This window comes from Phyllostomus discolor, chromosome 2, assembly GCF_004126475.2.
Source record: "Phyllostomus discolor isolate MPI-MPIP mPhyDis1 chromosome 2, mPhyDis1.pri.v3, whole genome shotgun sequence".
Lineage (NCBI taxonomy): Eukaryota > Metazoa > Chordata > Mammalia > Chiroptera > Phyllostomidae > Phyllostomus > Phyllostomus discolor.
Genome location: NC_040904.2, coordinates 80,120,608 through 80,133,798, shown reverse-complemented (window position 1 = coordinate 80,133,798; position 13,191 = coordinate 80,120,608). Strand labels below are relative to the sequence as shown.

At 35.9% G+C, this 13,191-nt stretch overlaps 1 protein-coding gene across 2 annotated transcripts in view; it reads right to left on the bottom strand.

The window, feature by feature from the left end:
• Positions 1–13,191, bottom strand: part of LOC114490991 (ABI family member 3 binding protein) — a 247,096-nt gene that overhangs the window by 183,429 nt on the left and 50,476 nt on the right. For both annotated transcript variants that reach the window (XM_036017995.1, XM_036017996.1), the window contains exon 2: positions 16–195. In XM_036017995.1, the coding sequence (XP_035873888.1) occupies positions 16–195 (180 nt within the window). The remainder of the gene's footprint in view (positions 1–15; positions 196–13,191) is intronic.

The following is a 13,191-nucleotide window of genomic DNA, read 5'->3' as shown; positions in this document are numbered from 1 at the left end:
AGCCAAACATCTTACCGACTACAGCCTCGGTGTATTTCCCTTCTGCGGGAAGAGGAAAGTACTGGTTTGGTGATAAATTGCTGCCATAACCCAGGAGAAAACCTTCCAGTTTTACATCAGGATTTGGACGCAGGAACTTCAAGAGGATAGAGTCACTTGTAGTATTGATGTGGACTTTCAGGTTTGGCCTTTTACCTAAAGATGGGAATGAAAAAATAGGTGGCTGTTACTTTACCCCATTAGCATCCCAGGATGATTTTGGAGCAAAGGTTAGTTGTTATTGCAAAACATGTTATCTACTTAGTTACTCAAGATCATAACACCCCTTCCTGAACAGCCAAAGTGCAGGTAATTTTGAGATCATAGCACACAGATTTTATAACATATAAAGCAGTCTAGCATACAAAGTAAAATTGTAGGGCGTAATATTTGGTAATTTGTCATTGAGCTGGTCAATGGGGTTTAAGGCTATTTTGGCTGTCCCCAATTGGTCAAAACCTTCATTTTATATGTATTGTTTGAGAATGGTGAAAAGATCTGTAATTGGTAAATGAAATTATTGTGCTCTGAAAACCCCCAGTGTCCTCTCTGCTGCTCTGTAGCTGCACCTTGAAGAACCTAGTGATTAATAAAGTTGGAAAGGGAAGGAAGTGGGAGGATTTTAGCTTAGGGTAACTGAGATGGTAAAATAGGGAATTCCGAAAGAGAAGTGTTGAGGAGAAAAAGGATTAGTTCTAGTTGGAGCTCACTGGGACAGTGAGACAATTACATGGAGATGTCTAACACTACGTCAAACATCTAAGTGAGATGCCCAGGAATGCAGTATAGATCCATCTGAGTGTCCTTCATGTCTAAATGATCACTGGATGAATTTTCTCAGAAAGACTGTACAGAGTGAGGACAAAAAAACAATTAAATTTTTAAGGCTTTATTTTATTTTACTTTATTTTATTTTTATTTATTTTTTACTATGCAGGCAAAAGAGACAGATGATCACAATAACCAGACATCTTGACCAAGCTGTGAGGAAACAATATTATCCTTTATTTGGGGGGCAGAAGGAGCTGAGCTCAAATTCCAGCTCTGCCACATACTTATATTAGTGTGGTCTCTGGCTACTCACCGAGCAGGTTGAGCCTTGGTTTCCCTTTCCTAATTCATAAATTATGGGTAGTGGGTAATCCATTATGGATAATGTCTACTTTACCAGGATGTTTACTAAGATTAGTGTTAATGGTACCATCTCAAACCTGGCACATAGTAGTTTCTCAGTAATTGGTTATTTGATTAGGCCTATTTAAAACCCCTTAGCCACAATTCAGAAATCCAAAAGGTTTTAGTTAAATTCACAGCAAACTAATGTGGTAACAAAATTCAATCTGAACGGTCATAAGGCCTCTTAGTGTTTCATAATCTCATTGAATAATCAGTGTGACTATTCATAAGTTTAATTGTAGAAATGTCAATGTGTTAAATTTATTGTCAAGGGCCCACTGAAGAGACTACTTAATGTGTGGTTGAGGCATCCTAGTACATTTCTAAAATCCAAAGATTTTCTGAATTCAAAAATGTACCGGGCTCATAAAAGATTGTGAACCTCAATTATTTTCTTTCTTATCTATAGGGATTTCACATTTAAAATATTTTACCTATTGAAAAGATTGCATTTACTAATTTAATAACTCATATTCCATTTTTCACTAATAAAAAACTTGTATATATACCAGTCAGCACCTCTGAACAGCATGGGCCTCCCAAAGTTATCATACTAAAGTTACACTATTCCAGTCAACATCAACCTGGACCACATCAGCACAGCTACATAAGAGGGTTCCAATAGGCCTTTGAAAAAATAAAACAACCCCATCTTAGATACCAGGTTTGGGAACCACTCTTACCTCAGCAGCCAGTAGTACTATTTCTAGATGTGTGCAGAGCACTTTGTACTTTCCCAAGAACCTGATGTAATTTCTATGGATTTCCAGATTCTCAGAGAGCTGTTCCTATATTTCTAGCAAAATCAAGACCCAGAGATATTGGGTGACTTATCTAAAGTCTGAGGAAAACATACCAAGTCCAGTTCACCTAGTCCAATCTTCTTGTAGCACAAACAGCTAAACTGAGGGCAGACACACCTCTATCACTGTGCAAGTCAAGTTTTGACCTTGAGATCCAGGATCAAAACTAGATTTCAGGTTCTCACTAGACTTGACCTCTTCTCCCATTTTTATTAAGAACTTTGTTATTACCCAACAGTGTACAGAGAGGCCAACACCCCAGACCATAACACTTAAGTTGATATTAATTTCTGATGTTTTGTCCAATCTTCATTAGATTTTGATGAAATTATTTATTCGTCAGATATAACAGATTTTGTGCAGGCCAATTTTTCCCTTCTTTCTTGTGAGCCTAAATTAAACTTGGAGTTACTCATCCTGCTCAACAGTTACAACAAATATAAGTCAAACACATATTCCGCTACTTTAGAAAGTCATCAGGTCTCACAATAAATCAAAACACAGCCAGCCTGTTTCCAGCACCTTTTTGGGAAGAAGAAAGTAAGGAATCTTAGTGTACGTGGGCTGCACTCTCATTTGACTAAAAGCCGAGAGAAACAGCATCATCACATTAGACCTTTGCTTGTAAATTTTGGCATGATATATCACCCTGTGCAAGTGGAAGAGATGGCTACCCCAAGTGAGAGAAAGGCGGGCTGAAAACAGAATCACTGCCCCACAGATATGGAAGTGTTCTCACTTCCCCTGCACAGGAATTTTCATGACTCCAGCCTTTATTCCTTTTCCTAATAACATATCAACATCATGTGACTTTTCAAATAATTGGCAGTTAACTTACCTACTTAATCCAAAATTCCAATTCATACAGCTTTCTAGAGCTAAACTTTGAAAAGTTCTAAAAAGGAGAAATACACATAGACAAATCTTACCTCAAAACAGCAGCATCATCAACTTAATATTTTGAGACTATCATCCCAGTTCCTTATTTGGAACTAGGTACTCAGGTCCTTCATTATTTATCCATGCATTACCTCTTCTCTTATAATTTTGTAACATATCTTACTTTTCGGGACCAGTATAGTTTTCTCCCATTCTGCAGTGCATACTAGGCCCTGGCCCTGCAGCTGTGCTCACACTGTCACCCAGGGTAGTCACCTCTATCCTAGGTTTGCCTCTCTCCACCCTTTTGCCCACCCACTTATTACTCCATTAATCCTTTCAGTGCTCAGCAAAAAGGTCAGGCAATTTTTCTCCTTTGAGTATTTAGAGTACCATTACATTTTATACTCTTGGATACTTTCTCCAATATTTTAAGGAATATTTGCATCCTATAATAATTTGTAATCTTTAATAAATTTATCTTCATTCTGAATAATTCTGGTTTAATATTTTGAAGCAGTACATCATGTAATGACAATTATCTTTCAACAGTAGAAAGACCTCTGGTGAATGACTTACAGATTATAGGAAAATAATACATGACAGAAGCTTAACTAGGAAAACATTTATAAACAAAATAGCATATATGTCATCCAGAAAGCCCCTAGAAAAACAAGAATATTTCTTTGTCCTATACAATAAACAAAGCATATGCTAACCAAGAGTGAAACGAAAACATTTCAGGAAAGTAATTAGTATGGCTAAGAAAAAAGGATTGCATATTGGCAAAGTGGAATAGTGGATCTATGACAATTACTTCTAGTCCTCTCTTCACAACACCCTAGGGTATGTCTAAATATCTCAAAGGTCTGTTGAGAAATTCTGTAAGAAAAAAATCTAAAAAAGAAAACAATCTTTCAAAACAAAATCAATCCCCTTTTAATTTTCAAAAATAAATGCATGCCTTGTGGCATTAAAAACAGTGCAGAGGGTAGTGAGGTTAGAAAGTCAGATAAAAGGTAGATCCTATGAGTTTATAAAATTCTCCATATCAACCCAAGGACGCAGGTTGCTGCTGCTGTAGGCACAGGTGTTGAGAAGACATGTAATGTTGACCCCAGAATCCTGAGTGGCTGCGGTCAGTTTCAATACCACTCTGTTGAGACACACGGCACAAACGCCTGCTGAACTACCACAGACATTTGGTCCCTTTCTGTAAGAAAGGAATTAGCATTATAGACCTCTCAGAAGGAGAAATTCTTTCAGGTCTAATCTCTAAAAGTTTTCTTATGTTTCAAAATATTTCATAATGTATTCTAAATTATTGATATGAAGTTAGTCAAGTTCATAAAATCACTTCAAGAAAAAACTACAAAATGCTAATTCTCTTTTGTAAAAGTAAAAAATATCTATGAGTATAGCAGCAATAATCAGCTTATATGCCCTCGGTGTTGTGAAATGCTAAGGAAGAAATTAGAAATATTCAATATAGAAAGTTTGGGAATAAACCAGATCAGCATTAATTTTCATAAGATATTAAGTAAAATAATAGCTAATAATACTGATGTCAATAAAATAATAACTCAGTTGTTTCAGGATTAAAAAAAAACCCTGATTCTTACCCACAGTATGTCTCTGCCAACCTCTATACTTGTTCAGTTACCTATATCATGATAGAAAATCAAATTTTCTAAGATATCAAAATAATTAAATTAATCCCCATCCATTCAGATATGACACATGAAGCACAGATTTTGAAAATGTTTAAAGTAAATTTGATCAAATTTTTAGAGTTTTGAACTTTATAAAAGCTAATGAGAAAAAGAAGAGCCAATGTATAGATTGGGAGAAAATATTTGTAATACATATATCAACTAAAGAACTTGGATCTATAATATTTCAATTAATTCTTTCCACTCAGTAAGAAAACAAAATATTTAAGAAAAAAGGTCAAAGGATTTGAATAGATTTTTTTTAACCAAAGGAGATATATGGTAGCCAATAAGCAGATGAAAAGATGTTCCAACATCAAGGTCATCAGAAGTTTTCTGCCAGGGGTCAAATAGTAGATATTTTAGGCTTTGCAGGCCAGATGTTCCCTACCCCAACCCTGTGTCTCTGCCATTGCAGCACAAAAGCATCTATAGTCATTATATAAACACATGAAGGTGTCTGTGTTCCAATAAAACTGTATTTATAAAAATAGGCAGCTAAATGTAGCTGCCAGGTCATGGTTTACAAATTTGTGGTCAACACCACTAGTCTTCAAGGAAATACAAGTTAAAACCATGATAATACACCACACACAAAAGAAGAGCTAAAATTAAAAAGACTGTCAAGTATTAGGCAGGATTTAGAATATTTTGAATATGAATTTTAAATGGTATAACCACTGTGGAAAATGTTGGGTGGTTACCAAATAAACCCATCAATTTCATTCCTAGGTATTTACCCAGGAGAAATAAAAGCATTAAGTCTATGCAAAACTTGTATGCAGATATTCAAAGTAGCACAAAACTGAAAACAACTCAAATGTCCATCAACAGTTGAATGAATAAACAAAATTATAACATCCATATAGTGGGGTATGACTCAGCAATAAAATAGAACAAGTTACTTATGTAATTCAACATGGTTAGCTCTCTGGTCTGGTATACCTACGTGGGCCATGACCTTCCTCATCTCTGTAACCATCTTATACAGACTCTCCTTCTGATGGAAGGTCATTCAAACACCTTGCCATTACAGCACTAATGAAAAGTAGTTTTAATAGTGCCTAACATTATCATTCACCATTCAACAAATGGTACAAATGGTACATCTATAAAATCAGCAAGTCCATTCGAGCACTGTTATGTTCCAGGAACTGACAACTCTAAGTTTCAAATGTATTCTATGTTCTTACACAGTGGATTGCAAGCAGAAAACATTCCAATGCATTATGGACACAGCAGCTTATTAAGGAGCTATCAAGATTGCACAATTGAAGTTCATGTATTAAAAAGTAGGACAGTTACTGTCCAACAACATTGTCAAAGGTTTCAAAAATCATAGTTGATAGTATAGACTGCATTTAATTGACCTGTAATGCTAGGTTATACAAACCAAAATTTTAACATAGAACTTGGCAATAATTTAACATTGACTTTAATTCTTAGACAATCAAAGAGGGATCATATAACATAGGCTTGATACTCAAATCTCTCCCTGTCCTGATACTATCATCCAAGGAAAGTGTTAGAAGGAAAAACGAATCCATAAAAAGTTTCAGTAATTTTCCTGTGACAGCCACAGAATCAAAGGAGTGGCCAAAGACAATTAGACAAGTGTCTTCCATGTTCCTGATCCTTAAACAGAAATGTGTAGTCTCTAATCTCTAGCATGACTTTTTGTACCAATAGCAGCAACTTGAAAGCCAGTAATATAAGTGAAAATTTTCCATAGCAGAAAAAGGATGGCAACTGAATTAAATATTTTAAAGACAATGGAAATTAAATGTTGCTATTAATTAAATGATGTTAAGTATAATAAAAACTACTTTCACCAGTGCTGTAATGGCAAGATGTTTGAATAAACCCTTCATCGGGAAAAGAGTCTGTACAAAGTAATGATGGAGATGATGAAAGTCTTAACTCATTCTATGGAAAAGACAGGTAGAAGGAATTAAATTGCTTTGGTGGTGGTGGTGGGTGTATGCAGAATTGTAATTAAAAACATTCAGAATAATTACTAGATAAATCTTTTTTAAATTTCAGATTCTTATATTCCAACTTGTCAATCACATATACCTCATGGCATCCTAGCTCTGTGGATCTCCAGGCTGTAATTCTTCCTCAAAATCTCATAGCTTGTCTTGTACTCTCTTCCCAACTCTGGGAATGAGTTTTTACCAACCCAAAAGAGAATTTCAGAGAGCTTGCAAAGAAGTAGTATGTAATAAGCATGGATCAGCTACAACATCTTCCAGGAACAGGTATGCCACTAACAGTTAGGTCACACAGTGCAAAACTCGAAATGATGCCATTCAAACCACCTTTTATTTATAGCTCTAGACAGTATCCACATTCACAAAGACCATGCAAAAATACTTACAAAAATGGATGATTGGATGGGATAACCAACCTGAAATTCTCTAATCTCTTCCACAGCCCTCAAGGTCCCCCCACCCACTATGCCCTTTCTACTTCAGTGCTTGGATTTCTATCTGTCCTGCCTTCTGACTCTGCTGTCACTGGTAATGGGGGATGAGCAGTAGGAGGTCTGGTGTAAGGAGCATAGGAATTTGCTACAAAACTTTGGGCATTGTGTTATCTAATTTACAAATGAAATTACTTCACCTAATATATACAACTCATATGATAAATCAAGGACCTAAATACAAAAATAAAGGAAAAGAGATTCTAGGCATTTGGGAAATGGTAAATTAAGAGCACACACAATACAATAAACAGATGATATATTATAGAATTATACACTTGAAATCTATATAACCATATTAACTAATGTCAGCCCCTGAAATTTAAGAAAATTAAAACTATATACCCACAAAAAAGAGCACACAGATTTAGAGGTGAACAGAAGGTATCCCTACTTGTGTTTTTTAAGCAAAATCTGAAAACATAAGAAAAAATCCTGATTAAACTAATTTAGATATATACAAAGCAAGATTTTTATAAATCTAAAAAAATGGCATTTTAAAAAAGTACAGAAAAAAATTGTGGTAGAATTCCCGTACACCACATGAACCGTTTCCAGAGCCAGCATGGGGGCCTTTAAATAAACTCAGAACTTGACTTCATACATATATGACCAGTGTCAGCAAAAAGCTCAAACTACATGTTCCATGATCTCTGTTCCAGTACAACAGAGCAGCATGCTCCCTCTCCCTTGTCTGTGGTGAGTCTGCCAGGTAGAGAACATGCTCCCACATGCAACATGTGCTTAGAGTTCAGGTAATAAAAAATCCTAGCTCACCTGGGGAGCTCCCCTCATAAAGCCACACCTGAACAATTTCTGTGGAGCCATCACTGCAAGAATCAACTAAATTCTCTTTAGGGCATTAGAGTCACCAAATGCCCAGAGTATATTTGCTATTGAATTTAGAAAGCAATGCTATTTTGCCAAAAATCTAAGAGGAAAAATGTTTTCTTCCTAATGGGGCACTTTATATGTTTGTCCAACTGTTTGGATAAGTGAGTTTCATTTCAGCTAAAACAACCAGTTTCCACCGGGCATTGGTCAGAATTCCCAGTGCCCTGATTCCTCAGGCCAATACTTCACCGTCTGGTGACTTTGGATGACAGTATGAGACTGACTGAACCTGCCAAGGTTGACATTTCAGCACTACTTGGCAAGAGCAATAACTTCATTACCTACTTTGTGACAGCACCACAGCCAAGCAGGAAAATTACTTTCAATAGTCTACCTTCTGTGTCAACAGGCTCTCTTTCTTAAAGAGAAATCGCATCCTCAGACATACACAGCTGTCACTTGCATATACTCCCCTGCTCTAATTTTTCCCATATTATTCTTTAAAGCCTGAAGCATGCTGGACTTTTTCCAGGGGGTGGGGTGAGATGGGCAACCACATGTAATCAATGACCATAAGGAAAGAGGAGCAGTTATATGATTAACCAAACAACAACAAAATCTAAATAAAATTTGTATTTGCTTAGAAGAACTTTTATTTTTATTCATTGGCTTTCCATTTTATCCATTTATTCACTGTTAGGTACTAACTATTAGTGATAGCAATTCAAATATGACCTGTCTGATCACAAAGGTTTTGCATTCTAGTAGTAAATTAGGAGATGAGTAAGTCAACTATTTCAGTGCAGCAAGTTTAGTGCAATTAGCACAATGTGGCTACAATAATGGGCTCTGAATCTGGTAGAAAGGGTGGAAAGAGAGGAGACACATGAAAAAGTGTCCCTGTAGTTTTGGTTAACTACTCACAAAAATAGTTTTTTGTGTTTTTTTAAAGGTTTATTTATTTATTTTTAGAGAGGGAAGGGAGGGAGAAAGAGAGACAGAGAGAAACATGAATGTGCGGTTGCTGGGGTCTGTGGCCTGCAACCCTGGCATGTGCCCTGGCTGGGAATCAAACCTGCGACACTCTGGTTCGCAGCCCACACTCAATCCACTGAGCTATGCCAGCCAGGTGCAAAAATAGTTTTTATTCCACAAGAATACACCAAATGAAGGTAGGGAGTAGATCTCAAAGACTGTTTTATAATCCCCCCTTTTTGTACTGTTTTAGGCAACTGGTATATTCCTAGTAATTATTATTATTTTAATAGATGTAAAAGAAAAAGAAAAAGCTGAACAGGCTAAGGGATTTAACAAAACTCATTTCCCCTCTTTTTGTTTTTTCTCTGCTTGATTTTCATAAAAATCCTGGGGTTGATTTGCTTACATTCTCTTGCTGTTCAAGGGAAGGAGTGGTGGCAACAGGTGCTCCTTATGAGAGATGGGATAGCATCCACAACAGGATTCCCCCCTGTTGGTCCCCCAAACAGAGCATAAACATCACCGGGAAAATTGCCATGCTTACAAATTCTCAAGACCCCACTCCAAACCTCTTGAATCAGAAAGATCATGGGGCAGCAATCTATATTTCAACAAGCTGTTTGGGTAATTCTGATATATACCCAAGTTTGAGTAACATTATTCTGTGCAAATTCAGTGCATCAGAAATAAAATTAGTGGGCGTATCTGTAAATCTCTGAGATTTACAGATATGCAGTACAATATAGAGAAAGAAAAGACCTCAGCTACAATACTGTTAGATTTTCTATCATGACAATTTTATATTTGTTTTGGTCTCTGAACAAACTCTGTGAATCAGGGTTTTCTAGAATTATAATTTCTGGAGACACATGAAGTAAAATGTCATAAATGTTTGGAAAATTCCTCTGACTCTAGCACCTGTATGTTTAAACTTAACCAAAATTATAGAGACTTGGAAGATGAGTTAACATTTTATTATAAAAAAACTCAAACATACAGAAGAGTAAAAAGAGTGGTGCAGTGCACGCCCATAGAGCTGCCACCAGGAGTCGAAAATTAACACCTTACCATGCTTGTTTTGTCACGTTTCTATCTCTCTATACCTCTATCTGTCCATTAACAAATGTATTTTAAATAAATTTCAAAGTAAGTTGCATTCTAGTGTTCTTCACTTCCAAACATTCAGCATGTATATCATTAACTAGAGTTAAATATTTATATTTTTCTTTTGAAATAAAATTTACATATAATGAAATATATAAATCTTAACTATATTTACTTATTTTTTCCAAATGCCATATATCTATGAACCCAAAACTCCATAAAGATTTAGAAAATATCATCAATCTAGAAAGTTTTCTCATGCCTCTTCTCAGTCCATTCCCACCCCATCCTCCCAGAAACAACTATTCTGGTTCTTACTAATTAATTTTACCTATTCTAGACTTTAATTAAATAGAATAATACAACATGTGCTCTTTTATGTAAGGCTTCTTGGAGTCAACATAATGTTTTGGAGATGTATCAATTTCATTGTATGAATAAGTAGTTTTTGTTGTTATTTTTACTGCATAGTATTTGGATAATTATTATTTACTAATTTTTAAATGCTGATTATATTTTAATAAAATTTTCTCTGAGTACAGGGGAGAATTTATATGTATATTCCAGATACTTACTTACATCGTGCTAGTTACCAGGCAAACAAAACTATAAACTCTTCTATTTACAATAAATGTTGAATTATAAGATAAATAAATGTTTAATAGTAAATACAGACAAAACTATATAATGGTTTTATCTTTACTGGAAGTATGAGTCACTGATACTCAAAGTATCTGATATCTTTCCCTCTCCCTCCCTGGCTAATGGAACACCAGGCACAAGTGAATCTATATGATGGCAAAGTGTGAGACTGACTTTCTTATCTAAGAGTCATTTTCACTAAAAAGAAAATGGCTAAGTTTAAACATGTGTCATAAAAAAATTACTCATCCTGACAATCTCAAAACAATCAGGTAACAGAAACCAAAAAAACTGTCATTCTGATTAATATCACTCTATTTGGTTAATTTCCCAAATGGACCAATACTCCTTTTTCTTTTCTTCTCTCAATAACTTCAGTCTGAGTACACAGTAAATTCCACTGACCAAGTAAAAGTCAAATTGAATCAAAGTGTTTCTTTATAGGACAAAGCAGAAAATGCACAATTTCCACCAGTACTAGAAGAAATCCAACACATACAAGATTAACTCTTCCTATTGTGAAAACATTGCTCCAGGGAGAAATTCGGAAATCCTCTTTTTAAAAAAATTTTGTTTTAGATTTTTTATTTATTTATATTTTTAGAGAGGGAAGGAAGGAGAAAGAGAGCGAGAGAGAAACATCAATGTGCGGTTTCTGGGGGCCGTGGCCTGCAACCCAGGTATGTGTTCTGACTGGGAATTGAACCTGCGATGCTTTGGTTCGCAGCCCATGCTCAACCCACTGAGCTATGCCAGCCAGGGCTGGACATACTCTTGATAAAAATAAAACTTTACCATCTTGTAAAAAACTGTCAACCAGTTACAAAACTTAAATAAATCTGGCTTTTATTTATTTACTTCTTTTGCAAAGTCTCACAAATAAAAACATGACATGGAGCTGAAACAATGGTTTTATCCACCATTGGTGTTTGGACATTTGGAATGTTCACAAGTTGTTTGTAATTTTAGTTAATAAATATTCAGTGTTGATGGTACACAGCCACTTAATCTGAGCTTTCACAGCATCAAGAAGCACTGGAGGAAAATTACTAACCCACCCTGAGAATGTGATCACGTGGACTTGGGTACTAAGGCAGAGTGGACCATGAGACAGGAAGCTCTAGGAAGGGCCACTTGCTAGCAATCCCGTAGTGGGGCATCACATCTTAATATGTTGTGGAAGAAATACAGGGGGTTCTGGCATCAACTTTGCCTTTCACTGGATTTGGCCTAGGTCGCCTGTCCTCTCTAAGGCTCATTTTCCTCCTCTGTACAATGAATCAGAGTCCCAATACATCCTCAATCTCACATTTAAGAATATCTCCAACACCTCATCTTTCTATACAAATGCAGGAAAATAAATCAGGAAATAAATTTGTTTCTAGAAACACTATCCTAATAATTTCCAGATAATATTTGTTATTCACAGAAATCCCAAATTGTACCTCAAATGTGAAAAGAGAGAACAAATATTTTCATAGGGATATGGGAAGAATGTGACTGTCACATTGCTTACTGGTCTGACATTAAGAAAATTTCCCAATCTGTATGGTAGATGTGATTCAAGCTTAAGACTAGATCCTTAAAAGAAATTTTAGAACATTTATAAAATGTTAGCAAAATCTAACTAAAAAACTATTTGGGGCAAAATATCTTCTTGACTTAAAATTGCAGGAGGATGTATTCCTCATAACTTTTTTATGTGACAAAGTTTTTTTTTCCTTTTTCTTATATTTAGAACTTAGGAAATGTGATGAATTGCCTCCACTCCATTCCAAGTTTTATACTAGAAAATGAAGGAACAAGATTGTCTTTTGAGTATTCCAAGTACTATTCATGGGAAATTGTGCCTCAGACACCGAAAATGTGCGTATCTCTATTTCCACTGGTCACACCTTTTCCCAGTGTGAAGGGAAATCGATTTAAGTTGTAAAAGAAGCTGAGGAAGAGAGGGCAGAAGAGGTAACAAGGGACCAAAGTAAGTTAAAGTTGAGATAGTAAACTGTAAGGTGACAGAAACTATTATAAAACTGAGAAAAAAGATAAAGTATATAGGACAAGCCAGCTTGTTGGCAGCAGGAAGTAGACACGAGGGAATACTAGAGTAAAAATCCAAGGTTCCACTGCTGAGGTGCCTAGATCTTCCACAGCACCACAACAGCTGTGACCTGATTAAGTGACAAATATTAAGGATGGGTAAGAATTAGTCAGCCAAAGTGTCAATGCACATATCTGGTGAAGATATAGGGCGGGAACAGCATTCCCAGATGGCTGGAGTAGCATGAGCAACAGCGCTGAGGGAAGGAGTAATTGTTGTGCTTAGAGACCCTAAAAAAGGTTGGTGTGGCAGGGCTACAGTGGGGCACCAGGTGCACAATGAAGCCTCAGAAGACTAAAGGGGACCCTGTAGACCACATTAAAATATCTATCATTGTGTAAAAGCAAACCTAAATTATTTTTTCTGCTAAGCTCCACACACACATCTGAGAAATGAATAATACAAAATTTAAATCTCCTACAGTTATGAAGTATATCCAAA